Source organism: Lemur catta, chromosome 1 (genome assembly GCF_020740605.2).
Source record: "Lemur catta isolate mLemCat1 chromosome 1, mLemCat1.pri, whole genome shotgun sequence".
In the NCBI taxonomy this organism is placed as follows: domain Eukaryota; kingdom Metazoa; phylum Chordata; class Mammalia; order Primates; family Lemuridae; genus Lemur; species Lemur catta.
The window spans coordinates 115,030,238-115,055,656 of NC_059128.1; the positions used below are offsets into that span (position 1 = coordinate 115,030,238).

The following is a 25,419-nucleotide window of genomic DNA, read 5'->3' on the forward strand; positions in this document are numbered from 1 at the left end:
TGGAGCTATTAAGAAACACCCACTCGCTCCAATCCTGAGAAAAGGAAACCAGGAGACTAAAATAGCTGGGCTGTGCTCCTGCTGCAACTAGAAGACCAGGCCAAAGTTGGAGAGGGTCTCCCCATACCTCCTGGCACTGTTCCAGCCCAGGGATCTAGGGGTAGAGTGCGCTCCTGAGAAGGACACAAGCTGTGGGGTCACCCCTGCCCACAAATACCTGTGGATAGCATTTAGGAAGAGCCGACATCAGCAACATGACGAGTGCAAGCCAGAGGGAAGAGTCCTAGGACATGCCCTGCCCCACATCCAGGCAGACCCAACCCCAGCACTGGTGACAGCAAAACTTCAGTTCTGCCCACAGCCCACCTGGGAAGCAGTGGGACGGAGAGAACCACGCCTCCCTCCTTCAGCCTACCCAGCCCAGCCCAGGTCTGTAGATTCCCTGGGGTGGGGGGACGGTGGCATTTGTGCCCCACCTCCGCCTGCCCCAATACTGAACCCCCAGGCAGCTCCAGGCTTCAGCTGGCATTGCAGCTCAATGGAAGACCACAACCCTACTAGTAACAGCTGGGTTCAGAGAAAGTGCTAGGGCTGGCCCCTGGCACCGCATGCTGCTGGGACAGGAGGCAGGGGAATATAGGGGGGCCTGGGACGAAGCTGTGAAAGCAGCCTCCTGCCCACCTCCTATCTGTCTGTGCATCGCCTCCCTGAACTGCAGCCTGGCCCCAGAGGACCAGCCCCACACCCCATTAGTCCACAGCATCCTTGCCTATAGACAGCTGCCAGGAGGGGTCCGTGTACCACCCCCGCCCCCACCCCAATCTGGTGCCTCTGTTCGGTTTCTTTTGGTGATTCACGTCTCAGGGCCGAGTCAGCAGAACTGACCCTTAGTACAAGTGACAAAAATAGGCCCTTTCAGGAATTTCGGCTCCAATCCAAATGGAAACACAAGAACAAGGAGGGCAAAACAATTAAGCCCCAAAAGACCAAAGAGAAATACCTTCAATACCCACTTCCATCCTGCCCTACTCCACCAAGGCAGAGCTGCCTGTAACTGGCCACAGACATTGGGGCTGTCTGGCTTCCTGGACCCAGGAGAGCAGCTGCCCCCAACCCCTGCCAGGAAGAGTATGTGTGACGCGGTGGCAGAAGGCTGTATTTGCTGGGTGTGGGTTCCCGCTTAGGGATCTGCTGCACAAAACCCTCACAGTGGGCCCCTCCTGAGAGCAGAAGTACCCTGCCAGCCCAGACAGAGCTCATCCAGTGCACACAGAAGGAAAAGGAAAAGCTCCTGTTTGATGGGTGAAGACAAAAGGGAGCCAGGCAAACCCAAGGTGGGGAGGGAGCCTGGGAAGAGGAAGACGCCAAAGCTGAGGCAGCCCAGCACGGCCAGGGCTTTACTGCCAGAGCTGGGAGCCTGGGAGCCAAGTGGGCTCCAAGACTGTAAATCTCATCCTCCTTCCCGCCAGAACAGCTGTTCCCAGGACTCTCAGATTACTTGTTGCACAATCTTCCCACTTTCTTTAGGGGGTTGGCGGGGGGGGGGGGGGTGAAAAAGCAAAAAAAATCTCAGCAGCAACACAGAGCTGCTGGAAATGCCGTCATGGCCACCCCCACAGCAGGCAGCAGCGGGAGTGGTGCAGGGCAGTCACTCAGGAAGCCAGGAGTATTCCCATGTAAAGCAGAAGAGCCCGGAAGAGGGACATGGGGGCCAGGGACAAAGTAGTCCCCTCACAGCTAATTTCAGCTTTTGAGGTTTTCTTTTGATCACTAGGATCCTTAGATGAAAAGGCTGTGAAGCCCCGGGTAGCAGCAGTCTGCTAGAAAAAACGCAGGAGACGCAAAAATCCTGAGGCTTGGCTGAAAGTGAAAAGTCACTGGCTACCAGGAATGCTAATTGGACCCAAGAATGTGGCCATTCACCCTGCTGAGAGGAGGAACCCTTTCTGGGCAGCCCTGGGGTGCAGCGCCCCCTGCTGGACGATGCATAGAAAGCAACGTGGGGTGGGTTAAAGAGAGAGGAAAGGGTAAAGGATGGTGTCGAGCGCCAATGGCCCAGCGGAGCTGCCCAGGGCATTTTCTGCACATGATCATGGTAGAGATACAGAATGTGGCTTAAGGGATTTCATCTCATTTGGGCCCATCAAAACTGAAGCAGTCCAGGGCATTTGGAGTCCTGAAGAATCCCTCAGCCAAACCCAAGGTGAGACCCCCTCACTCACTTGGGAAGCAGAAGGCATTCGGCTGTCCAAGGCCCAGAGGCACTCCTGCCCCCACCCATCCTACCCACATGCACCTCGGAGTAAGGTGGCTCTTCCCAGATGCCGTGAGGGATCCTCAACCTTCCTTGGCACAAAGTGTTATTTACATGCACTGGTTGCGTGGGGGTTAGCACTTATTTCCAGTTAGAATAAAATTCCGGAGGTGGAATAAAGTCCATGGAAGAGCACATGAGGAATGTTTGCTGGCCAAACACATGTCCCACTGTGATCTGCACACCCCCGCCTGCCAGGGGGAGTATGCCTGAGACCCTGAGGCTGGCTCTCGGTGGGCAGCAGCACACTGGCTCAGCTGATGGAGCTGCACCTGCCCAGTGGCAACTCTGCTCACCCTAGACACAGACTGTCAGCTGCGCCTCACAGCACGCACTGGTCGCCAGGCCTCCTGGGCACCACGGCTCCTTCCCTATCCTCCCCTCCAGGCCAGTCTGAGCATCTGCTCCCCTGAGAATAATGAGGGAAGTGCACATCTGGAGGAAAGCAGCTCCTCCCACCCCCCAGCTCCACCACCTGCTCCCACCTCCTACTCTGAGGGATGAAGCTGCTGCTCAGAAGGTGGGTTCTGAGGGGACGCCAGGGGGCAGACGTGCAGGCCCACAGAGAGAAGGGGGGCTGTTAGAAGTGCAGGACACACATGTCCAGGTGCGTGCAGAGTTAAAGCGAAGTCGGGAACAGCCAACAGCAGTGTTCACACTCTGGGGCAGAGCAGGCAGCGTTCAGAGCCCTGGTGACGCCGGCTGAGAGCAGACTGGCTGTGCCGTCTGCCAGCTGAAGGTGGCTCCACACCTGCCAGAGCCCAGTAAAGCACCTCCCCTGGAACAGCCACGCTGCATGACTGTGATGCAAGGGTAGGGACGGCAGAGTCTCCTCTGGGGCAGAAGGCTGGGTGGGGTCACTGCAAGGTCAATGGCACCATCTGGACCCCACACCCACAATCCTCATAGCCCAGTCCCCACCCCCACCTTGGGCTCTGCAATGCCAACGTCCTTGGCCACTAGTGCCCCCAGTCCAAGCCTGAGCAGGCACAGTGTGAGGTCCATGTGGAGAGAATGGACACTGCTGCACAGGGAACAGGGCTTCCCACCACCCCCAGGGAGAAAGTTAACATGGCAGATGGACAGGCAGAAGGGCCCAGCAAGTTCTCATGACTACCGTCTCTGGGCTCTCTAGCAGCAAGGGCACAGGACCGAGGTGGTGCCAGGCACAGGTGCGTGGAATTCGACAAGATGCTTAATACACGAGTCACCTAACCTGTTTCGGAGTCTTCGCTGTCAGAGGAGCTGGACTCACTGGAGCTCTCCGACTCCGAGGACGAGAAGCCCTTCATCTTAGAGGAGCCAGCAATCACATCAACTTTCTCAGCTGCAATCCAAGCAACAGGAAGCGCGTCAGGCAGGGCCCTGATCCAGGAAAGGATGCTGTAGCCACAGGCACAACCCACCCACTGGGACGAAGGACCAGTGGGAAGCCTGTGCCCCGTGAGCTGATGAGGGCTGCTCCTAACCACCAGCTGCCATCATCCCAGGACCTGAGTGGCCCCCTGGTTCCCACTGGTAGCCTGCTACACACCAGCCAAAGACTTGGCTTTTGTTGGAAATTCAAGGCCCTCCAATCTCTCAGAATATCTTTTGGGGGGTTTATCAAGGATCCAGAGACCAGGCAAGGAGTAATTTCCTAACACAGTTACTGCTGGGCTTGGGTTTTCTCAGTTACGTTTCTGGGAGGGAGTGAAGAGGACCCAAAGGGAACATGACACCCAGACACAGAGCAGGACAAGGAGAGAGCCCCAGGGCTCTCCCGGCATGGCTGCCCAGTGCCTGAATGTCATCATGTGGTATACCTGAGGGAGAGGCCCAAGGACCCCAGAGGCCAGTCTGAGCTGGGATCAAAGGCCGTGTGGAATATCCTGACACAGATCCTAAGTCCCATAGTCCCAAAGGGAAAGCTGTGAGCCAAGATGGGGCATATATAACACGAAAGAGATGCTTGGAAGAGTGTCCCCAGAAAGGGCGCCACGCCAAGCTGTCCTTGCTAGAAAAGAACAGAAGCTGACTCAGTCCTAAGCCACTGCATCGGCACACAGGCCTCTAAGGCACTGCAGACATGCCTTTTCTTGGGGTTTTCTCATGGCCACATGCCACAGACCATGCCCCACAGAGGCGGGAGGTGGTTTTCAGGGCAAATTCAGCACCAGTCAGCTGGAATGAAAGCAGCTGCTGCTTAAAGCAAGGGTCAAGACACCGAGGTTTGGGTGAATTCAGACAGCCACCAGCCAGAGGGGTCTGGAAAGGCACTTGATAGCCCAGGGCTGAGTGTGACCTTCCAGAGGTTTCTATGTCAAGGACACAGATTTTATAATTAGAACAAAAGCCCGCAGAGGGAAAGGGCTGAATGAAGAAGGAAGAGTTAACTGAGGGTACCCGTGGGAAGGACCCCCAAGCCCACAGGGCCCAAGTGCACCTTGAGGTTTCCTTTTCTTCCGCAAACAAGAGGTGACATAGCGCTCCAGCTCCCGCAGCGTGGATGGCTTCAGGGTCTCAAAATCGATCTCGATCTCGTCAGGGTTGGAGTTCTTGAGTGAGGGCTCCCGAGACTGGATGATGTGCACTACGCGGCCCAGCTTCTCGCCAGGGAGCTTGTTGATGTCCAGGCTGAGCTGCCGCTTCTCCTCGTACGACATGGGCTTGCACTTGTCCTCCTCCTCCGATTCGTATGCAGGAGGGGGCTTGTTCTTCATAGGTGCTGGCTCCTTCTTGCTACGAAGGGACGATGCAGACACTGTCAAGAGTGGGTCCCCTGAGGAAGCTGGGCACTCATTCCTCTATGAGTGGGGGGCTTCCCACACCCCACCTGCTGGCCTTCACAGCAAACGGGACATGGGCAACTCGACCCTTGGGAGCACCCAGTGGAGAGTGAAAACAAACTATGACCCCAGGAGCTGCTGGAGGTGGAGCTGTGCTGTGGGGCCCCGAGCCTGCGTCTGCACTGCGCTATCCTCCTTCATCAAGGCGCTGAGCTCCAAAGGCCTCACCCCCACAGAACAGCGCAGAGAGCACGCAGCTAAGTCCTGCACTTGAGTGCTGCCAGCCCCGTTGGGCTAGCTGATGCTGCAGAGGGTGAGCCCCTCTACCATGTGGGCAGAATGGGCCAGAGGGCCCGAATGGCCTCAAAGCTGCCCCTGGAAGAAGGGTCCCCACCCAGGGCATTCTTGGGGGGCACAGACCTCACATTGCTGTTGTTGCTGTTATTTTTCTTTGTCTTTTTGGGAGGAAGTTCCTTGGCTTTGCTTTTCTTATTCTCTTCTACTTCCTCTTTCTTTTTGTGCTTTTCTTTTTTCTTTTCCTTCTTGTCTTTCTCCTTTTTCTTTGGTTTGTTCTGCTGGGGCTGCGAGAGGGCTGCGAGCTGCTCGTGCACGGCTTTGAGCTGTAGACCAGACAGGCAAGACACACACCCAGGGCTGAGACCTCCTTACCATCACACGAGGCCCAGGCATCTGCTCTCAACCACATGGTATGGCATGAAGCCCCAAGCATCAGGGTGCGGGCATGGGGGAGGCAGACGGAGGGCTGGCCCTCGGCTCTGTGACCCACCACAGTAACCACATTCCCCAAGTGCCCACGCCTATCTATTCCCTGAACCCCAAGGATTGCCGGTGTGCTCCGTGCCAGAGGAGTTGCTCAAGCCGACAAACGCTAAGCCCCGTGGCCACCCTGGTCCCAGGAGGAGGGTCCCTAAGAGGCTGGGCAAAACATATAGACACACTGGGCACTAAGGCTTCGTCACTGGCTTGCAGGGAGAGAAACAACTAGGCAGGCCCAGGAGAGACAGGCATCCCAGCTCAACCTCCTCCTTCCAGACATTGGAAGGATCCAGAAGTCTCAACTCTACCCATAAAACAGCCAAGCATCCCCCAACCTCAACACATATAGTATACATATGCGTATGATCAACATGCACTTGACCTAGCAGAGGAGAAGAGGCCACAAGGTGATCAGTGGCAATTCTGCATCCGTGGGACCTCAGAGCCAAGAACATCCCTTGGAATGCTCTGGGAAGACTGCCCTGGCCCATGGATTCCAGGGGCCAAGAATAGAGTCAGGGGTGCCCTCACCTGCTCCTGGAGCTCAGCCAGCCGCTGGGCTCGCTCCTCCTCGGAGTCGTCTGTGGAACTGTCGCTGTCCGAGGAGCTATCGCTGCTGCTGTCGCTGGATGAGGGTGGGGCCACAACCTTGGTGGGAGGGGGCACTGCCGGGGAGGACACAGCCACTACTGGCTCCTCAGGCTCGTCAGGCATCTTGGCAAAACGCATTTCGAAAACATCCTGGGAAGGGAAAGCCATGCCCGTGAGGGCTGCTAGGTGCCCAGGCCGTGACCCAGGATCACCTTGGCCTCACTAGCTGCTGGGGCCAACTCAACAGGAAGCAATCAGAGAGTGAAGAGGGCTTGAAGCACGGTGACCCTCTCTCTGCCACTAACACAGGGTCAACGGGCTGGCTGAGGCCCTCTAACAACTCTTTCACTACTCTTCTCTCAACTCTCACTTTGAAGAGCAAGGTGGTCCTGAGGTGGCTGGACACTCACCCCTTGGGGAACACAGCCCATGTAAGGACATGTGACCCAGGCCACAGAAGGCAGGCCAAGGCCAACCCCTAGAAAACAGTCCCTTAAGGCGCCTGCCAGGTCCATGACTCCCAGGCAGGAGGCTCTGCCTGCCTTTGGTTGGCACTCCAGCGGGAGTGGGTAGGGTCTCTGGTTTTAGAGAGCCTTCCAGGCAGAGGGAATAGCACACGCAAAGGCCCCAAGGTAGGAGTATACCTGGCACAGAGCACACAACCACTCAGGGGCCAGGCCCCGCAGCAGTGGGCACGTGTCTGAGTCTGCCTTCCCACTCCTCAAATCACCCACGGAACACCTAACCAAGCAGTGCCAAGTGGCTGGCTGAAGTGTCTCTAGGGCATGCAGGGCAAGCACAGGAGGTGTGGGGGCGCTGAAGGCAGGCAAGGGAGGCTGCCACCTTGTGAGGTGTAAGCAATCTAAGCAGAGGCCACGGGCTCTCACTCCAGGAGACTGAGACCCTTCAACTCTAACACCCAGAAACCCAATGGAACCATGTGGGGTCACTGAGCTCAGTGACAGCAGCCCTGTCTGGACACACAGGGTCTGGCTATGGATTGCCCACCAGCTGCAAAGTCCTGTCCTACTCTGGGGACAAAAGTGATCAAGCCGTGATCAAGCCTGTGATGACTGAGAGGACAGGGCTGGCTTCCTAGCAGGATTCTGGGACGTACTCTAAGCCTGGAATAAACTGATCAATGTGGCAACTGATTAAATGAAAGGACTCTTCCCCCAAGTGTGTGTTGATACTTCAGAGAGCATCACATGGGTTCAAGAACCAAGACTGCTGTTTCAACCCGGGGTGCACTCAACGGAACAGCCCTAGAAGCCCTTCCTGATGGCCCAGCAGACAAGCCCTGAGGTTTCCTGTCCTAGCAGCAGGCAGAGAGGGTGCCCTCTGCAGCAGGCATCCCACATAGCCGTGGTGTTGCTCCCCTCCCCTCCAGACCACCCAGTGGTGTAGCGTCCTCCCCTCCAGCAAGGCACCTGCCTACATTCTGTTAAATAGTTTTGCTGACCACCAAGTACTGGAAGGGCAATAACTTTCTTATCTCTTCAGAAATAAATCCTTGAGCAGGTCTGAGGGGAGGAAGAAAATACATGGGAGGGGACCACTAGAGACTATCACCACCCTGCCCGCCAGGGAGAGGGGGCCCAGGCAGGAAAAGGCAGAAGCTTCACACCAGAGCAGAAGCCCCCAGTGAGGCAAGCGGGCAAGACCCCAGCGCTGCGGCACCTGGCCATGTGCCAAGAGAGCAGTGCCCCTCCCCACCTGCAGGGCCATGGGAGTGGGTAGGCTCAGGGCCCTGACTGACTCCAAGGGGCAGCAGGTTAGAGAAGCGAATGTGCCTCAGAGTGACAGGACATCATGAAGGGAGGTGACCACCTCTCCTTCCCAGGTGAAAGGGAAGGCCCTTTATCAAGTGGGAGCTGCTTCAGGTCACTTTGTCTGTGAGCCTGGTCCCCCCAGTCCCCTTGTCCAGCTTGGAGGCAGCACCGCCCTTACTATGAAGGCATCCCCACTTCCCCTTCTAGATTGTGGCTGTTGTGGAAATGGGGAGTTGGGGCAGGTGGCACTTGCTCTGAGCCCTCCTATTCCCTGGGTGCTCGTGGCCCTGGCCTTCCTGAGGCCCAAAAACCAAATAGCATAGAGTACAAGACAAGATGCCAGGGGGATGAGAAACCAGCATCAGCAGGGCTGGAGCTGCTGGTGTCCAGCTATATGAGCCCATCACCCTCCTGTCTGTAGGACGCGAGAACCCTGCTCTCGCCCAAATAGGGGGTATCTCGGGACACTCGTGTCTACGGGCCCAGGGCTGCTGCAGGAAAACCTTGCTGGGTGGCTCCAACAGTCACATGTCTGCCCCAAGCACCAGTTTTGTGGTCAACAGGAATGATGAACTCCCCGCCCTCCAGGAGCTCACAGTCTATGGGAAACAGAAAGCCCGGCAAGTACATGAACAGTGGTAAATGTGCTCAGTGCTAAGGTGGAGACAGTATGGGGTCAGGATGAACCAGAGACTGGAAAGGGATGCTGAAACCTAAGCACAAAAGGTGGACACCACGCCAAGTGCCAGAAGACAAACGTTGCTGCAGAGACCAGGAAGGATGGCACCAAGAAGGGAAAGGACAGAGGGGCAAGAATGTAGTCAGGGGGTGCCATGAGGACAGTGAAACGCAACAAGATGCACCTGTCTCCTGAGGGAGGGCAGTGATGGTGAGGAGCAGCAGACCCCAAAAGCCAGAACTCATCAGGGAAAAGGGAGCCCAGCTCCCCACTCAGCATTGCATCACTTCCAACACATCCCACTGGTTTCAGACAAGTATCTGTTCTTGCTTGAATGGTGAGCAGGGTCACCTACCCTAGGTTACATCACATCCATGGGGGAAGCCTCCCCCTTTAATGAAATAAACGTGCTCAGGTGCTGGGAGGCCGCATGCAGTGGGAGGCCCATCAGCTGCTGGGGACATGCCTGTGAGGGCAAGACATGATATACACACCCCTACCTCAAAAGCTTCCTGCCTCTGGGATCTAACGCAGAGATACCAATATACTTTTCAGTTTACTTTTCTCTGCTGTAAAAACAATTATACACATCCTTGAATATGCCACTTTTTTCTTGAAATAAAACTCTGGTAGTCACATGGGTCATAATCACTACCCAACTTCCTAAATACTCTTCACTTCGTAACAGAGCAGATAGTGAAGGGGGCTGCCACCAGCAGGCTGAGCCCTTCAGCCCAAGCCAGCCTTGGCCTCCTAAGGAAACCCTGACTCCTGAGGCACCTGGTCGTCTTTGTGGCCATAGCTAGAATTTAGAAGCTGGAAGAGGAAAATCAAGTGGATACTTTCCATGCAGCTTTCCAGATAAATCCTACAACTTGAGCACAGCCTAATTAAGAGATCTAATTAAGCAGGTCCCAGAACCTCTTAAAGAGGTGAATGAGGGCTGGGGCTTTGTTCCTCCCTGCTTATGATGAAGAATCTAGCTCTCTAAACCATGCCAATATAGAAGAACTCACAGAAAAAGGAGAAAAACAAGCCTCAAATGCCACAAACAAAACTGCTCGCCAGGAAAGAAGCCTGCCCAGGAACAGCTCCACGTTGACTCTGTTGCCAAAGAGACACCCCCATCCATCCACTGGTGTGAAGAGGTGACCTGCCCTGGAGCAGGCAAAGCAGGCTGGGGGCAGAGGCACCCCTCTCCCCTCCTGTAGGGCAAAGCCCAGTCTACTCGGCCCAGTATCCAGAGTCAGTGTTCAGGAAGAAACCCTTCTGTCGGCTCACGCCTGTAATCCTAGCACTCTGGGAAGCCAAGGCGGGTGGATTGAGCTCAGGAGTTCGAGACCAGCCTGAGCAAGACCGAGACCCCCGTCTCTGCTAAAAATAGAATGAAATTATATGGACAACTAAAAATATATATAGAAAAAATTAGTCAGGCATGGTGGCACATGCCTGTAGTTCCAGTTACTCGGGAGGCTGAGGCAGAAAGATTGCTTGAGCCCAGGAGTTTGAGGTTGCTGCGAGCTAGGCTGATGCCACGGCACTCTAGCCCAGGCAAGAGAGCGAGACTCTGTCTCAAAAAAAAAAAAAAAACCACACACACACACAAAAACCCAAAAAACCCCTTCTGTTAAAAAGGCTGCTGTGTGGCAGACATCTCAGTGGCCTTGCATGTTACAGGTGAACTCCATGTCTGGGCAGACTCACTCTACTCCCAGACGTAGAAAAATGCCAAAAAAGAGAAAGAAAACAAAAACAAATTTTTATTGGAAAAGCAGAGATTTGTGAAAAGGAGTTGGCTCCAGGATGTCAGTATGGGACAGGAAAATAGAGACACAAAAATTAGGAAGAGAGACCTAGAATACATTAGAGATGTTTTCTCTTTCTTTTTTTTTTTTTTTTAATAAAGTAGCTCAAAATAGCAATCTTTGGTGCTGGCAGATAATGTGCTTTGGTTTAGCTGTTTGCATGAGGGCAAATAAAGGGTACAGGTATCAATCTGGGCAGTGTGGGCAAAGCTACCCCCATCTTCTCAAGAAAGTGGGAAGGATGGAGGAGCCTAAGGCACAAATCTGAAGGTACCACTGCCACCACATGGCCCTGTGCAAAAACTGCATTAAAATTTAAAAAGCCTCAACTTCAAGAGTGGGAAATACAAAACATAAACAGTGAAGGGGCAGCTGTCTTCGTAAAGTACACACACAATACCAAATTGTAGAGAGAGCAAACCCCCACCTCCAGAGTCAGAGAAAATAAAACTAAGAAATGACCAGTAGAAATAAAAACCTTCAAGTCCAAGCATGCATTTAAATAACAAGAGCCAGGTCCATACTAGTAAGAATGAGCCTAACCAACATCCCAAGGGAAGTGATTTTCTTCTACATCAAGAGAGTCAGGACATGTCCTCTGAACCAAAGGAAGCCCCTAACTTAGAACAGGGGAGGCAGTGCCTTAGGCAGTAGACGAGGTAGGGGTGTTACAGTGGTGAGTCTGGGAGAACTCATGGAACTAGCAGACCTTGGAGGGAGGCAGGCAGACCTCTGCCTAGCACAGCAATGGCCCCACAAGCCATCACTTCTGCCTTGGAAGCACTTCACAGACAGAAGCCGCTCAAAGCACACAATGACACTTCACAACAGCACGTAGCCCAGCCACATGGCCTTCTCTGACCCCATGGGCAGAAGCAACCCATGGCCTTGGGGAGAAAAGGTTGGCAATTTTTATGATTGTGCATGTATAATTTGAAAGAACTAAAAAAGATTATGGAAGTACTAAATATTGACTTTATTCTCCAAAATTTTTAACCCAATCTTATTAACCAAAAGTAATCACTATTTAATCTTGGGTGTGTATTCTTCCTTTTTTTAAAACAAAGAAAAGTGCAGTTAGTTTACACAGGTATTCTGCAATCTGTTCCCCCCTTCCCTGCTCACATGTGCACTCTGCAGTGTGCACCACCTGGGACTTTCAACTTGAGGGAAAGGGCCCACGAACACCACCCATTAAGGAATCGGGGTCACAGGGAAATGGCCAGTCTGCAGCTAGAAGGCAAAACAAAAGGTTTCAAGGCTCTGGTGAAGAAATAGCCACAATCAAGCAGTTACTTCAGCTTGTAACTGTGACAACGGTCTACTACAGGCAAGAGTGTCCCCTGCCAACCTGAGACAGGTCTGTTTTTGAGGAGATTGACCCCATGCACAGCACACACATGCTCTTCTGGCCAAACCCCGCCCTGCCATGTGGGTGGAGGGTGGGGAGGGGCTTTCGGTGGGACATGCCAAAACATCACCAGCCACCCTGCTTTAATAATAATTAAATAATCTCAACTGAAAGCACATGCATCAGCCTGAGCTGAGTGCACTTTTCCAAAGCAACATGGCATCATCCTAAGGAACACGAAAGAAATACAATCTGCCAAAGCCCATAGAGGTCTGGTCCCACCAGGACCTCAGCCTGCTCTGCTGCAGGTGACCACGCCCTCCCTGAAGCCTCACCTGGAGCTTGCGGGCCATGGCCACCACCTCATGGTCGGGAGGGTTGTACTTATAGCAGTTGGAGAACATCAATCGGACATCAGCACCAAATTCCTGAGCATCGCGGTACTCACGGGCCTCCAGTTTAGACTGGAAAACAAGATAGGTCCCTGTTAGCCATGACTGTCCATGTTCCAACAGGGAGGTGAGGCTTCTCAGTGGCTCTCTCGGTTTGATCCAGACCCTAGTGGGGGGACAGGCCATACCCCAGTTCTCAGCATCAGGCGGACAAGGAGACACTCAACAGCAAGTCTCAGGGCTGGGAACTTCCCTCCCTGCATCCCAAGCTCACCCACCAGGATCCCCTGCCTGCCTGAAGGGCAGGCAAACACAGACTCCACAGAGGCGGCAGAGCTTAAGCCAGAACCGAAGGAGGGAAGAAAGGAGGGCTGGGCCCAGTTCTAATTTGGCATAAAGCTGACACAGTAAAGGATGCTGGTCAAAGGGACAAAGCCCTGTCCCCTACTATGCCTGTCCCATATTTGGGCAGACTTACTCCACTGCCAGAAGGAGAAAAATGGAAAAAAGTCTTAAAACAAACAAAACCAAAAACGCCTTGAAACATTACAGTGAACAAGTCAGCACATATAGCGTGCCTTCCACACAGAGGGTCCTCTCCAGCACAGAGCGCCCGGCAAAGTCACCAAGCCCTGAACTCTCATGGAGCATCTCCTCTGTGCCAGTAATCCAGGGCCCTGGGCCCCTGAGGCCACAGGGCTCCTCTTGCTTTTCAGAGAACAAGCGGAAGGGGGCTACCAAAATGGCCAAGCACACTATCTCAGAGCACGTCCCCACAGCTCCAGCAGAGGGCGCTGAAAGGTCTACACAGCCACACAAGTTCAAGAGCCCCAGGCCAGGGTGGGCCTGCCCTGAGCTCCATGCTCACCTTGATTGTGCTCATGTCCATGGGGTGCTTGATGATGTCACAGTAGTCATGCAGGCCCAGCGCCTCTACGTCCACAGGCTTGTAGAAGGGCCAGGCATAGGCGGCATGCTTCTTGGCAAACATCTCCTTGAGGATGCCGCTGCAGCACTTGAGCTGCTCTGAGACCTTGCTACTCTTCTCTGGTGCTGGGTGCTGCTGAGAGTCGGGCACGTCCTTCTTTGGGGGTTTCACAGGCCGGCTGCTCTCCCGTCGGGGGCCCACTTTGGTGGTCTTGGGCTCCGGGGGCAGTGAGGGCGGCTCATGAATGGGGTCGATGGTGGTGGGGGTGGTGGTGTCTGCTTTCCTCTTCACCCCCTTCTTTGTCTGCCAGGAGCACAGGCATGACAGGCACAGTCAGAGGTGGCACAGCTGCCCCCTCAGGGTCACCCCTGTAGCCAGGCCCTGTCTAGGGTCCCAACACTCACGGGACACAGGACTGAGGACAGGGAGACCTTATCCCACCATTCCGCTCTGCAGCTAGGACAGGACCTCCCAGCAGCAGGAAAAAGTGCACAACTGAGTGCAGGATCTGCTCACTCAGAGGCCACAGAACCTCCTGAAGCCATTTCCTACCTAAGACCAGGGACCTCCCCCCCAGTGCCCATGGGGCAGAGGAACACAGTTTGAAGAGTATTTAGACGGTTACCTGCAAATACATACAGCCTAAATTAGGGACAGGGTAGGGACCCATGGGGAGCTGTGACATGATTAGGGGATCTTTAGGTCAGTAGAGCAGCTGCTTCTGGACTGTAATTTAAACATGGCATGATCCCCCCAGAAACACCCGGCAGTGCCTGGGAGCCAGGACAGGTTCTACATAAAGCACAGGCAAGGACAGGGCCACCTGTCTCCTGCAAGCCCTCCTGTCCTTGATGGCAGCAGCCTGCCAGCACCCAGACGCTCACCTTCACAGGCTGTGGGGTGGCCGCGATGATGGGCGGGTGGCTCTGCACGGGCTGGGGGGCTGGAGTGGGTGGGGGTGGTGGCTGGGGGGGAACCGGTGGGGGTGTCTGCAGTGGCTGGGGAGGCACCACTGTCATGACAGGGGTCTGGACGATGAGGTCTGGGGTGACAGCAGAGAAGGGGTGAGGTGTGGCCTGCACAGGTGGAGGATTCTGTTGAGGGGTCTGGGTCTGTGGAGGAGTTGATGCTTGAGTGGTGTTTGGTACCGTGGAGACTCCAGGTTTTGCCGTCCCTGCCAATCGTAAAAAGGACAGAGAGTCAGAGGCTGTGCTGACATCCACGCTGACCCTGTAGGGACAGCACCACACATCTGCCTGAAAGACAGACTTCACTTTGCCAAACCTGTCCACCTGCCCCCAGTGCTCAGGGAGCAGTGGCAAACCACACTTCCTGCTTCCTGGGGTGTCGTGGCTGCAACTCCCAACTTGGGCACAAAGACCCCTTCATGAAGCGTGGAGGCCCAGGCTGAAGTCACAGGAAACACACGCTGAGTGTGGACACCGAAACCGTGGATGGGGAGCAGCAAAATGCTCCTTGGCACCTCCAGCGACAGCTGCCCTTGATTCCAGAAGCGCTGCCTGGTAAGGAAGCACTTCTGGCAGGGGGACCGGCAGTGGCTGCCCTCACCAAGGTTTCTGGAAACCGGCAGGCCTCGACCTCCTAGAGCCAAAGGAGATGGCTGGACTGCTACTGCCCTTTGTGGCTGGCTTGGGCTGCCTCCCAGCAGCTGTGCAGGCAATCCTGAGCACACAACGGTCACGTGGCACAGCCAACCAGCTCCAAACATAAGCGGTTATGACTAGAGCTCTCACATGAGCAGGTGGACCAGGGCGTCAGAGCCCAGGAGCATGACCTAGACTGCCACATCCTTTGCATGCACGTGGGCTGCCATGAAAATGGACTGACACCCAGTGCCTCAGAAAAGTAGCCTTCACCTGTGGGCTGTCCTTGGGCAGCACCTAGGTTGCCAGTGTGCTTCAAGGAGCAAGGGCGAGGTTCTGCTGAGTGTTCCAATTCTCCTTCCCCAGGCACCACTCCTGGGCTTCTCCCAGACTGGAACAGAGAAGCTATCACCATGTCTGCCCCGCATGCGGCCCAAACCCCTGGTCCCAGGGACTGAGGACGGGGCTTCTCAAGTAAGGAAAAGGGATATGACCTGACACGTGAAACAGCCAAGAAAGGTGTGATATGCAAACGAGTTCTCCCTGGTTACCCCTAGGTGCTGCAGGGGAGCCAGCCATCCCCCTTTCCGCCACCACTCCAGAGCAGGGTGAGGCCAGGGGAAAGCAGCAACTCACACCCAGGGAGCACCTCGCACATACCACCCCTCTGCAGCATAGAGCCGCAAGGGACACAACGCGGACAGCAGCTGTTAAGAGATTTTCCTAGAGAGAAACATTTTTTTGAGTGGGCAACTCTCTGCCAGCTGGCCTCCGGAATCCTGTGTCAAGGCAGAAGGGGGGAACTGAGAGGGCTGACATGCAGAGACAGATAAGGAGGGCTTAATTTTGCCTTCAGATGACCAGGCAGGCACGCTTCTGACATGCCTGCACTAAGATAATTCAAATAACAAATCTCAAGGATTGGGATATTAGTTAAAAATGCTTCTGGTCACCTTGATTTCTTTAAAATGGAAAACCAAAAAAACCCATCTTGCTTATACTTTCTTTTATAACGTAAGTCCATCTGCCACCCTCAGAAAAGGCAGGGCCAAATCATTTCTGCTTGGAGGAAACCACAGGGTCACATGACGCTGTGGGTGGCTCCAACATTGAAATTGCTTCCACTCTGACCAAACTGCAGCCCACCAAATCAGTAAATAATGTCCATTGTCCCACCATTCCCAGTCCTCCCCTGAACTTCAAAAAGGGACAGAGATGAGGGAGAAGTACAGCCAACGTACTCGTTATTTCAGTACTCTACCTGCTTCTTTCCTCCCACGTCCTCTTCCTTTTGCCTGGACTATCATGATCTCGGTTTCTTCTGTGGGTAGTTCGTTGATTTTTTGCAAGAAGAGCTTCTCCAGAGCTTCTGCCATTAAGACTATGTCATCTCCAGGCTGGACAAGGAGACACATGGGGTAGGGTCAGAAAGCCCTCCCCTCCCCACCTGTGTAGACAGGGCACCCCACATACCACCCCCTGCCCCAAAGCCTGAAGCGTCGTATTCAGGGTCCTTCCCCAATCTGTACTCCAAGGAGCCATGATGGCTAGGCTACCAGGTATCATGGAGGCTTGTGCTCCTACAGGTGTGCTGAGCCTGCACCTGTCTGCCTGCACTTCCCTTTCTCATCTTTTAAGCTCTGGGCTGTGTGCAAAACCATCCTAATGCCTTAAGCATCTACCAAGCTCAGCCAATCACTGACCGGGGCTCTACCTGCATTAGGACCTCCTTTGACACAGTTCGACTTCCCTAGGAATACTTGAATGACACAGGATTTCTTGCCAGGATACTTTAATAGGGCCCCAACAGTGCTCCCCAATGTACCCCCAAGGCAGCTCACCAGGGCTCTTGGGCACTGTCCATCTCACACTGCTTTAGGGATCCCCACTCTGTCACTTCGTCCGTAACATGCTGTTCCCACTCAGCTAGACTGAGAGCCTGGTGTGTACATTTCGCTCAAACCTAAGTGGTGAGAGCTGAGACTTTAAAAAACACAGTAAACTTCAAGAAACTCACCTACCCATCTCTTCTGGGCCATTTTACCCACTACACCAGCAGAGGTCAAAAGCTGAGTTCTGTATAGTGTCTCCCTCCAGAGTCGTTCTATTTGAAAGGGTTGATTTTAATCACATCTGTGGTCTGAACTGTAAACAAATGATCTGGCTTCATGGCACAGCCGAGCCGAGAAGTTTGGCTATGGGGTTAGGAAGTGACCTTCAGGTCTACAAGTAAGATCAGGGGAACACTCGATTCCATGGCAATAGTCATGTCCACAGTTCAAGGAGACCATCACCCACAGAGCAACTGAGCTCTGCGCTGGCCCCATCACACCCTCTCTCACATGGAGGTTTCTGCGCACACCTCTGCACAACTACGTTTTAGCAGGCTCTTTCCTGACCATTTACATCACCCAAATGGACTTTGATGGGAATCATCACTATCCGCCTCACACCTTCTCTACTTGACATGCTCAGGAACCAAAATCCTAAGGGCATCAGAAGCACATGCTTCAGGGTAACAAGGACAGCTTGCAAACTAGACATGGCAGCATCCTCCTCCCCGCAAAAGAAACACACCCAGTCACAGGCACAACTACAGGTCCCATTACCTCCACCTCCAAGGGTCTCCTCCTGCCAGACTCGAAGCCCAGCAGCTCCCAGCACCCCTGCCCACTGGCTCCTGATACACCCGCCGCCTCCCCCAGGGCAGCTGGACGCCTGCCCCCACAGCTCACCTTGTTATAAATGTAACAATTTGTAAACATAGTGTTGAAGTCCTGGATACATTCCTGAGCATTCCAGTAATAGTTGTTTTCCAAGCGCTTCTTTATTGTTCCCATATCCATAGGTGTTTTAATGATCTTATAGTAATCCTGGAGAGCAGAGAGATCAAAGGGCCAGTGTCACCTGAGCAGCCACGTGGCACGCATGCTGGGCTGGCCAGGCTGCTCCACAGACCGACAGGAGCTATAGCACAGGCTGAAGCCCTTCCTCGGCATCGGTGAGGGATAAAGGGGACTCAAGATAAATTGGATCAGGGAATGATTCCCAAATGCTGGTTGGCAATTTGGAGGGAAAACGTACAAGTTAGCTAACTGCCCTATCTTGGATCAGGTTGTCTTTATCAAAATTTATGTTTTTTCTTTTCTTTTCAATGTTGAAATATTTTTTCATTTTTAATAAATAATGTGGAAAGCACATGACTTTTTAAAACGCAATTCTTACCTAGTAAAACCACACGTGGCAGGTAATACTTTGTCCCTGCCATTTAAAATTTTACAAGTACATAAATGCAAATCCCCATGGCGCCAGTGTTGGAGTCCACCCATAGCCACCACACTCCCTGCTTCCTGTCACGCTGAAGAATGTCAGTCAAGTTCACTGGACTTACATTTCTTTTACATGCCCAGTCTACCACTAAGGCTTCACTAGTACCCAGACATGGTTGAACAACTAACCAGGTTAACTGCCAAATGAAGAATCTGGACAGCTTTTGAAATCCTCAGTTAAAAAAAACATATCCAGACCCAATCCTCAAACCTTCAGCTCTTATTCTCCACGTGCCACATAGGAGCCAGAGAGCAGGTGTAAATGTCTGACAACCCTCAAGGAAGTCAAACTCTGCATTATCCTCACAACTTTCCTCTAACCATGAACCTATTTTAAAATGAAGTTTATTTCTAAGAACTACCAGAGGAATTCAGGGACAAATCAAGCAGGGCCTCGGTTTCCAGGCTGGAGGACTAAAGAGGCCCAGCGGGGGGCTGCACATAGACAGCAAGCCCCCAGCGGCTGGCCCAGCTCAGGTCTCTCAGAACATTCCACTGAGAACCAATTCTCTGCAGCCATTACCCCCCCACTGAGGACAAGTAGGGTCCCAATGGCAGAGAAGCATGCTGGGGGCAGAGAGGCTGCTGCAGGGAGGACAGAACCCACTGCCCAGGAATAGTGGACAGTACTGGAAAGGTGAGCATGGGGTACAGGGTTTTGACCTGCTCTAACACCCACGAGAAAGCAGGCAAAAGCCACCCACTTACAGGTACAGGGCTGGCAAAGGTCACGGCCCTGCCCTGGTAAGGGCTTAAGTACATACCCAAGTGCTCCAGGCAGGTGGCCAGGAGGGGAGACCTAAACCGGACTTTCTATGCTCTGACCTCCTTTCCCAAGAGAACCAAGTCCAAATACATCTGCCACAATGGAAATTTAGATTTTATCTCTAAGAATGGTGCTGGGAGGAGGTGGAGCAAAGGCAGAATATTGCGGGGTGAGGAACTGACAGCTGGGGCAGTGGGTTTAGGGGAACGAAAGGAGGCCAAAATGCAGGTGAATATCTGTAAGGCATCAGAAAACAGAAAAAGAAGGAGTTTTTTTTTTCTTTGCTCGCCCTATTAACATCTACTGAAGGAGGGGGTCCCCCAGAAAACAAGGCTTTAGCATGATGATGCTCCCAGGCAACCAGCCCCTTTGGGTCAGCCCGCACCAGTGCCTTGAGAGCACTCTCCTAAGGCAACCTCCCTCCTGGGCTCCTCACTCTCCCGTATCTGAAAACATCAAGTTAGTGCCACCATTAATCGTCCCCTTCCTCCTACATCAGAGCTGCTAAGGGCAATGTCAACAGTTACAGGGACAGGTGCATTCAGAGTCCTGGCCATCCTTGGGAGCCCATCCTCCACTTCAGAGATTGACCATGAACTCCCAAACCCCTTGGCCTAACTGAACACCCACATGTGTCTGTCCCACTTGGCCAACACCATTCCTTCGATGTCACCTGTGATGCTGCTGCCTCCTCAGTGATCTCAAGTCCTCCAGCCCCCCTTCCCTTCTTAGCCCTCCATGCCTCAGTCCCCTCTGTGTTTTCCTGTAACAAATGGACCCCTCTGCTCTCCTGGCCCTGATACAGTTTCCCTTCAAAGCCAAGCTTCTTGAAATGGTGGCTCTGCATCCTCACCTTGTCATTCACACCGTGGCAAGTCTGGTTTCTACTTCTGCATCACATCGTCCTAAGGTCACCAATGCCCTCCCCTAAAGGCCAACAGGATGGTCAGGTCAGAATCCTCACCTCTCTGACCTCCCTGTAGCCTCTAATGTGGAAATTTGGGAAACTGCTCTTTTCTGGAGGCCTCTGACACCCCCCCCCCCCCCCGCAAAAGCCTTGGTGCCCCATGGGTTCTACGCCCTGTAACTACTTCTCTCCTGGTTCTTTGCATTTGCTCTGAGATGTCACTCTCAACTGTGGGCCCTGCCCAGCCCAGCTAGAGACCAATGCAGCCTCTCCCGAGGGACCTGCAAGACACCACGGCTGACTGTCTCCACTTCTTGTCTTGGTCAATGGCCAGTGTGGCCCATCTCTGCCCACACCCCTTTCCAGAGGCAGTTCATGACCCAGATCTTCAGTGCCCCATCCCAATTCTCTTCCCTCGAATACATGTGACACATATCCAGTGGACAGATAGCACTGGACAGCTGTCACAGACATGACTTTCAAGCCAGGAGGGTCACACTGGAGCATTCATTCTTCTTAAGTCTGGACGCCTGACAGAGGCTAAGGCTGCCCTGCACACAAGCAGTTCCAGCACTTGCAGACCCAGCCTGTGCCAGCAGCTACAATCACCTAATCCACTCGCCTAGGGGTATATGGGACCCAGCAAACAGCAGAAGGCAGTTTAAAGACAAGGAAGAAGAGAAAAAAATTAAAGCATGTATTCTGCCTGCTCCCTGCGGTTCAGTTAGAGATGTAAGTTGTGCTTGCAGAACTGTCTGCTAGGGACATGGGCAAGCTGAGAACTCCAGGGAAAGAGAAGAGGAGTGGGGGTACAAAAGAACAAGAGTAAGGACACTGCAGACATGATAGTGAGGGAGGGCACAGCTGCTTCCCAGCTGTGCAGCTACAGCCAAGGCCACCTCTCAACTCGCCCTTTTTCCAGCCAGGGCCGCCTCCACGCACTTGCTCCCTGGGAAAGAATTACTATATTTCCCTACCCTGCAACCCAAGTGATGCTGCTGCTGCTGCTGCTGCTAGCGACCACTACTGGAGCAAGCCAGTCCCCTTCCAGCATAGTCTCACCAGCCACATCTACTTCTCCTGGGCCTAGCCAGCCACACCTGAAAAGAGAAGGGGGCCAAGTTGTCCACGTGCTCTGACTTCAGCTCACCATGGGACTGGAAGGAGTCTGTGAGCATCCCATCCCCCCTTGTTTCAACTTTTACACAGTTTTCCCCGGGATCCTGATATCCAAGAAACCAGTTACTGTTTAAGCCAATTAGCTCAGTCATTCTCCTCCCCATCTGCAATTCTTCAAGACTGCTGAAACCACTCCCTCAAGGGCCCTGCTGGTGCTGGCATTCAGACCTGGGCCCTGAGTTCTCACCACGACTCCAAACGCACCTCCACCCTCCCCTGGAGCCTGCCTTCACCAGGAAACTTGCAGGAGGAGACCCCGAAGACCCCTGGGCCCTGCCCAAGCTACTCACAGGGAGGTTTAGCTTGACGGCGTCCACAGGCTGCTGGAAAGGCCACGCAAACTGGTGTTTCCATAGTGTCTTGAGCACCACTCTGAGAAGATATTGCAGTTGGTTGGTCTGCCTCTTGGGCTTGTTGGGGTTGGAGGTCTCCGGGGGCGGAGGGTTGGTGCTGGCTGTGTTAGCTGGCTGGGGTTGGGCCTGGGCCTGTGTTGTAGACATTTGGGAAGTTTCTAGTCCATCCCCCATTACTGGCAGATTTCTCAATCTCGTCCCAGGGCCACTCTCCGCAGACATGCTAGTGATCCCATCACATTCTTCACTGGGTACTCTACAAGGAAGAGAAGAGTCCCCATCAGAGTCCAGTGAGTAGACAGGTACCGCTGTAATGACAAGTCCCTCTAACTGTGGCCTCCAAGGACTGAGCTTTGCTGGCAGTAACTGGTCAGGCTGGCCAGAGGAGCCACTCCATGCACTGTCTATCCAAAGGGACCCACTGCCTGCTGCTCTCAGAGACTGGCCATCCAGCAGAGAAGAAAAATGATGCACCAACAGAGGGGATCAGGGCATTGGAGGTAAGAACTGACAAGGGGCCAGCAGGGGCTCTGGGAGCTACAGAGTTTCCAAGGAAGGAGGTAAGATAAAGCCACATCTCACAAACCTGCACCTCCCTTTCTCCACTGCGAGCCTTTTAGGGATGCTACCTGTGTGTGGGAGAGGATGATTTGCAGGCCCTCAGATATGATATTTACATTAAAATTCTTGTTTGCATCTGTGGCTCAGGAAGTATGGAAAATAGTCAGTAATTCCATTTGGTGGGCCAGGCAGGGAGGGGCGGGAAGGCCAGGCCCACCCATCCTTGATGGCCCACAGAGAGTCCACTGCCAAGTGCTCGAGGCAAAGCCTCATGCTGAGAACATTTTCTTGGTAACTTAAAAAATCCATGTTTGCTGATGAGAGAAGTCCAAAAGTTTACTGCTGATAACATAAGAATGAATCTACACTCAACCTGCCATTTTATTAACAAGAAGGGGCAACACAGGCCCCCAGTGCCAATGCCTGTCTGAGCACCCCTCTGGTGCCCTCCTCACAGCTGGATGACCATGAGAGCCCTGCCAGCCCCACAAACCCTGCCACAAGAATCCTTGCAAGGGTGACTTTGTATACCTGTCCATTTATTCCAATGGGACAAACTTGAAGATGTGTAACCGCAGGTCAGGGGCTATGCACACATGCCAAACTGCCCCGCAGAAACATATCACCCCACACCTTACAGTGCTGAGAGCTCCCATACTCTAATAAACATCCACTCAAACACATACTGGCTGTCTGCATCCTTTTTGTGTATTGCCTGTTTGTGACAGTTTCCTACCCAGCCATATGAGAGACTGTGTAAATCAGGGGCTGCCTGCATCTGACAACCATCTTCAGGAATAAAATTACGAAGTAGAGGAGTTAAGAAAACCTTTCTGGCCGAGGTAGTCAGACAAGGGCTTACGAGGAAGAGTGGGCAGGCTTTAGGATCACAAGACTGGCAGACAGAGGGGACAAGAAAAGACACGGCAGACTGGCTGGCTCTGTCATGGCTTTCATTCTGGAACGTACTTTCAGTGGGTCAAGAAATAGCTTCATGCCTAGCACATACTAGGCACCCTAGCTGCCAATGAATTACTTTGTAATTCCGTCCAAATATAATTTAAACCAAGGCTCCCACAAACCTCCTTGTAAATGCAGTTCTGGCAAATTAACAAATTTTAAAAGCACCAGGAGAGAACTTGCTACAGAAAGCCAACTCTGTAGTCAATGTTTAGAGGCTGTGGAGAGCTGGACCTCCCAGCCCGTGTGTGGCAGCTGACTGCCTCATGCACAGATCCTAGCCACATGCCCCCTACACCAAGGTCCTGGCTGCAGGATGAGCCTAAAGGCTGACAAGAAGCTGGAAAAACCAACATCTCCAGAGAGACAGCTTCTTCCTTCCACAATGTTCTCACTGACGGCAGGCACAGAAGAGAGGCATGAAGAGAGCACTGTTCTAAGGAAGAGGCCGCCACAGGGAAGGGACCTGTCTGGAAGCAGCCCAAGGCCACCTAGTACAAGACTCTGAAGGGAGGAAGGAGGGTGCAAATCCAACTCAGAAGTCAAGAAACAATTGGCAGTGGTGAACACATTGTACAGCTTTCCCTCAGTATCTGTGGGGGTTGGTCCCAGGACCTCTCAGGTCCCTTATATAAAGCGGTGTAGCATATGTGCACATGACCTATGCGTATCTATCCTACTGCACACTTGAAACCATTTCTGAATATTTCCAATCCAAGGTTGGTTGGATCCTTGGATGTAACAAGATACAGAGGGCTGACCGGAGTCTGAATCTCATGGATTCAGTCTGAGAACTGAATCGTTCTTTGCTTTAATCACCAAATAGATGAGAGATTTAAGATACTTCAGTTTTGTCTATTCAGAGTGGGAATGCAACTCATTTTTAAAAACCTGAATAATTCATTAATGCTTCAGCTCACAGGAGAGGACAACACTGTGGAAAGAAACACACTCATGCCACCTACATGGAGACGTCCAAGGAACTGAAGGGAGGGCGTGCTAGAGCAGTGCTGGCTAGGTGTGTAAAGGGGGTCTTATATCCATTGCTAAACAAGTATTTCATGAGGTCCAATCACGCCCACCATGCCAGAGTAGAATTGACAATCTGTGCTCTCCCAGGGTATTCCTGAGACGTGAAAAGGGGAGGGAGCAACCCAGAGAACACCCAGCTCAGGAAGAAGGGGATCAGGGAGGGCTTCAGGGATACCAAGCCACATCCTGGTACGTCTCCCAAACACAGTGCTGAGGATGGTGAAGGGACACCCAAAGCTGAAACCAGACACCTCGTGTCAGTGTGTGATGGGGACTGGAGCTGGTGACAGCTGGGCAGCAGCCTGTGGAGAGCATGCCCCTAGCGAAAAGAGCAGTGAGCCCAGGAGTACAAGATCAAGACAAGGCGTTTCCCTGAAGCAACTCTGCTTGATGATTGGCTTCATGAAACACTGTAATAGCTTAACAAGCAAACATCACAGACTTCAGTGGTTTATAAAGGCAGACATCCGATTGAGTGAACCTGCTTGAGGAGATCCCCCATCCCATCATGGGTACATATAGTCCAAGTCTGGCCAGAACCAAGTGCCACATGGTCCTAGAAAGAGGTGCCTGTGGAATGAACCAAACGAGGCTGCAGGGACAGAGGTGCCCGTTGGTGCAAGGGAGGTGCATGAGGAGGGCCTGGAAATACAATGGATGGCAGCTCAGGCAAGGCTGGAAGCTTGGAAATGACAATATGGGCTCTGGAACCCAGAGGCCTGAGTAAACACACCCCAATGAAAGAAGGAAGGAGGGAGGCCACAAACAGATCCAGGGAGGGGGAGCACCCAGCGGCTGGGAGTTAGGTGCAAAACCTCACAAAGAGCCTGCACAGAGATGAGAAGAGTACAGAGGGATAAAAGACCCAGGGCCTTGGCTGAATCACATGACACAGTGTTGGAGGCGGGTGTCTGGCCCAGAACACATCACTGCCAACCAGAGAGGGGCAGCCCAGCCTGAGGAATGGTGAGAGGGAGGCAACACCCTAGAAGCAGTGTCCAGCTGTGTGACAGACTGCATAAAGGGTGTGTCTTTGTTCCTGACATGAATGGAAAGAAAACAGGATTTGCCAAGAGTTTAGCTGCTAATGGGAGGCACTTCAACCTCAGAGAAGCAGGGTCTACAGCCACCATCAGAGTGCCATGACAGGGCTCAGAGTGGGGATGTGGGAGGGTTTGCAAACTGTGTCCCGGAAGCCACTAGGGGAGCACAGACTGGCTTTAGGTGGATGGCGTGTAATCACTCAGGATGACTTTCCCCTCTTTCCATCTTTTTTCACTCTTACCTGACGAGGAAAGTCCCAGCCTGATGCCAGTGTAAAAGCTTGTACTCAGAGGTGTTAGAAGACAAT

At 53.1% G+C, this 25,419-nt stretch overlaps 1 protein-coding gene across 2 annotated transcripts in view; it reads right to left on the bottom strand.

Annotated features, from left to right (window-relative positions):
• BRD4 (bromodomain containing 4) overlaps positions 1 to 25,419 on the bottom strand; it is a 47,526-nt gene that overhangs the window by 13,603 nt on the left and 8,504 nt on the right. For both annotated transcript variants that reach the window (XM_045549499.1, XM_045549507.1), the window contains exons 2-11: positions 21,453 to 21,771; positions 17,717 to 17,854; positions 16,243 to 16,378; positions 14,262 to 14,551; positions 13,318 to 13,680; positions 12,393 to 12,521; positions 6,391 to 6,600; positions 5,503 to 5,702; positions 4,740 to 5,035; positions 3,531 to 3,641 (exon numbers count right to left, since the gene is read on the bottom strand). In XM_045549499.1, the coding sequence (XP_045405455.1) occupies positions 3,531 to 3,641; positions 4,740 to 5,035; positions 5,503 to 5,702; positions 6,391 to 6,600; positions 12,393 to 12,521; positions 13,318 to 13,680; positions 14,262 to 14,551; positions 16,243 to 16,378; positions 17,717 to 17,854; positions 21,453 to 21,737 (2,158 nt within the window). In that variant the 5' untranslated portion in view covers positions 21,738 to 21,771. The remainder of the gene's footprint in view (positions 1 to 3,530; positions 3,642 to 4,739; positions 5,036 to 5,502; positions 5,703 to 6,390; positions 6,601 to 12,392; positions 12,522 to 13,317; positions 13,681 to 14,261; positions 14,552 to 16,242; positions 16,379 to 17,716; positions 17,855 to 21,452; positions 21,772 to 25,419) is intronic.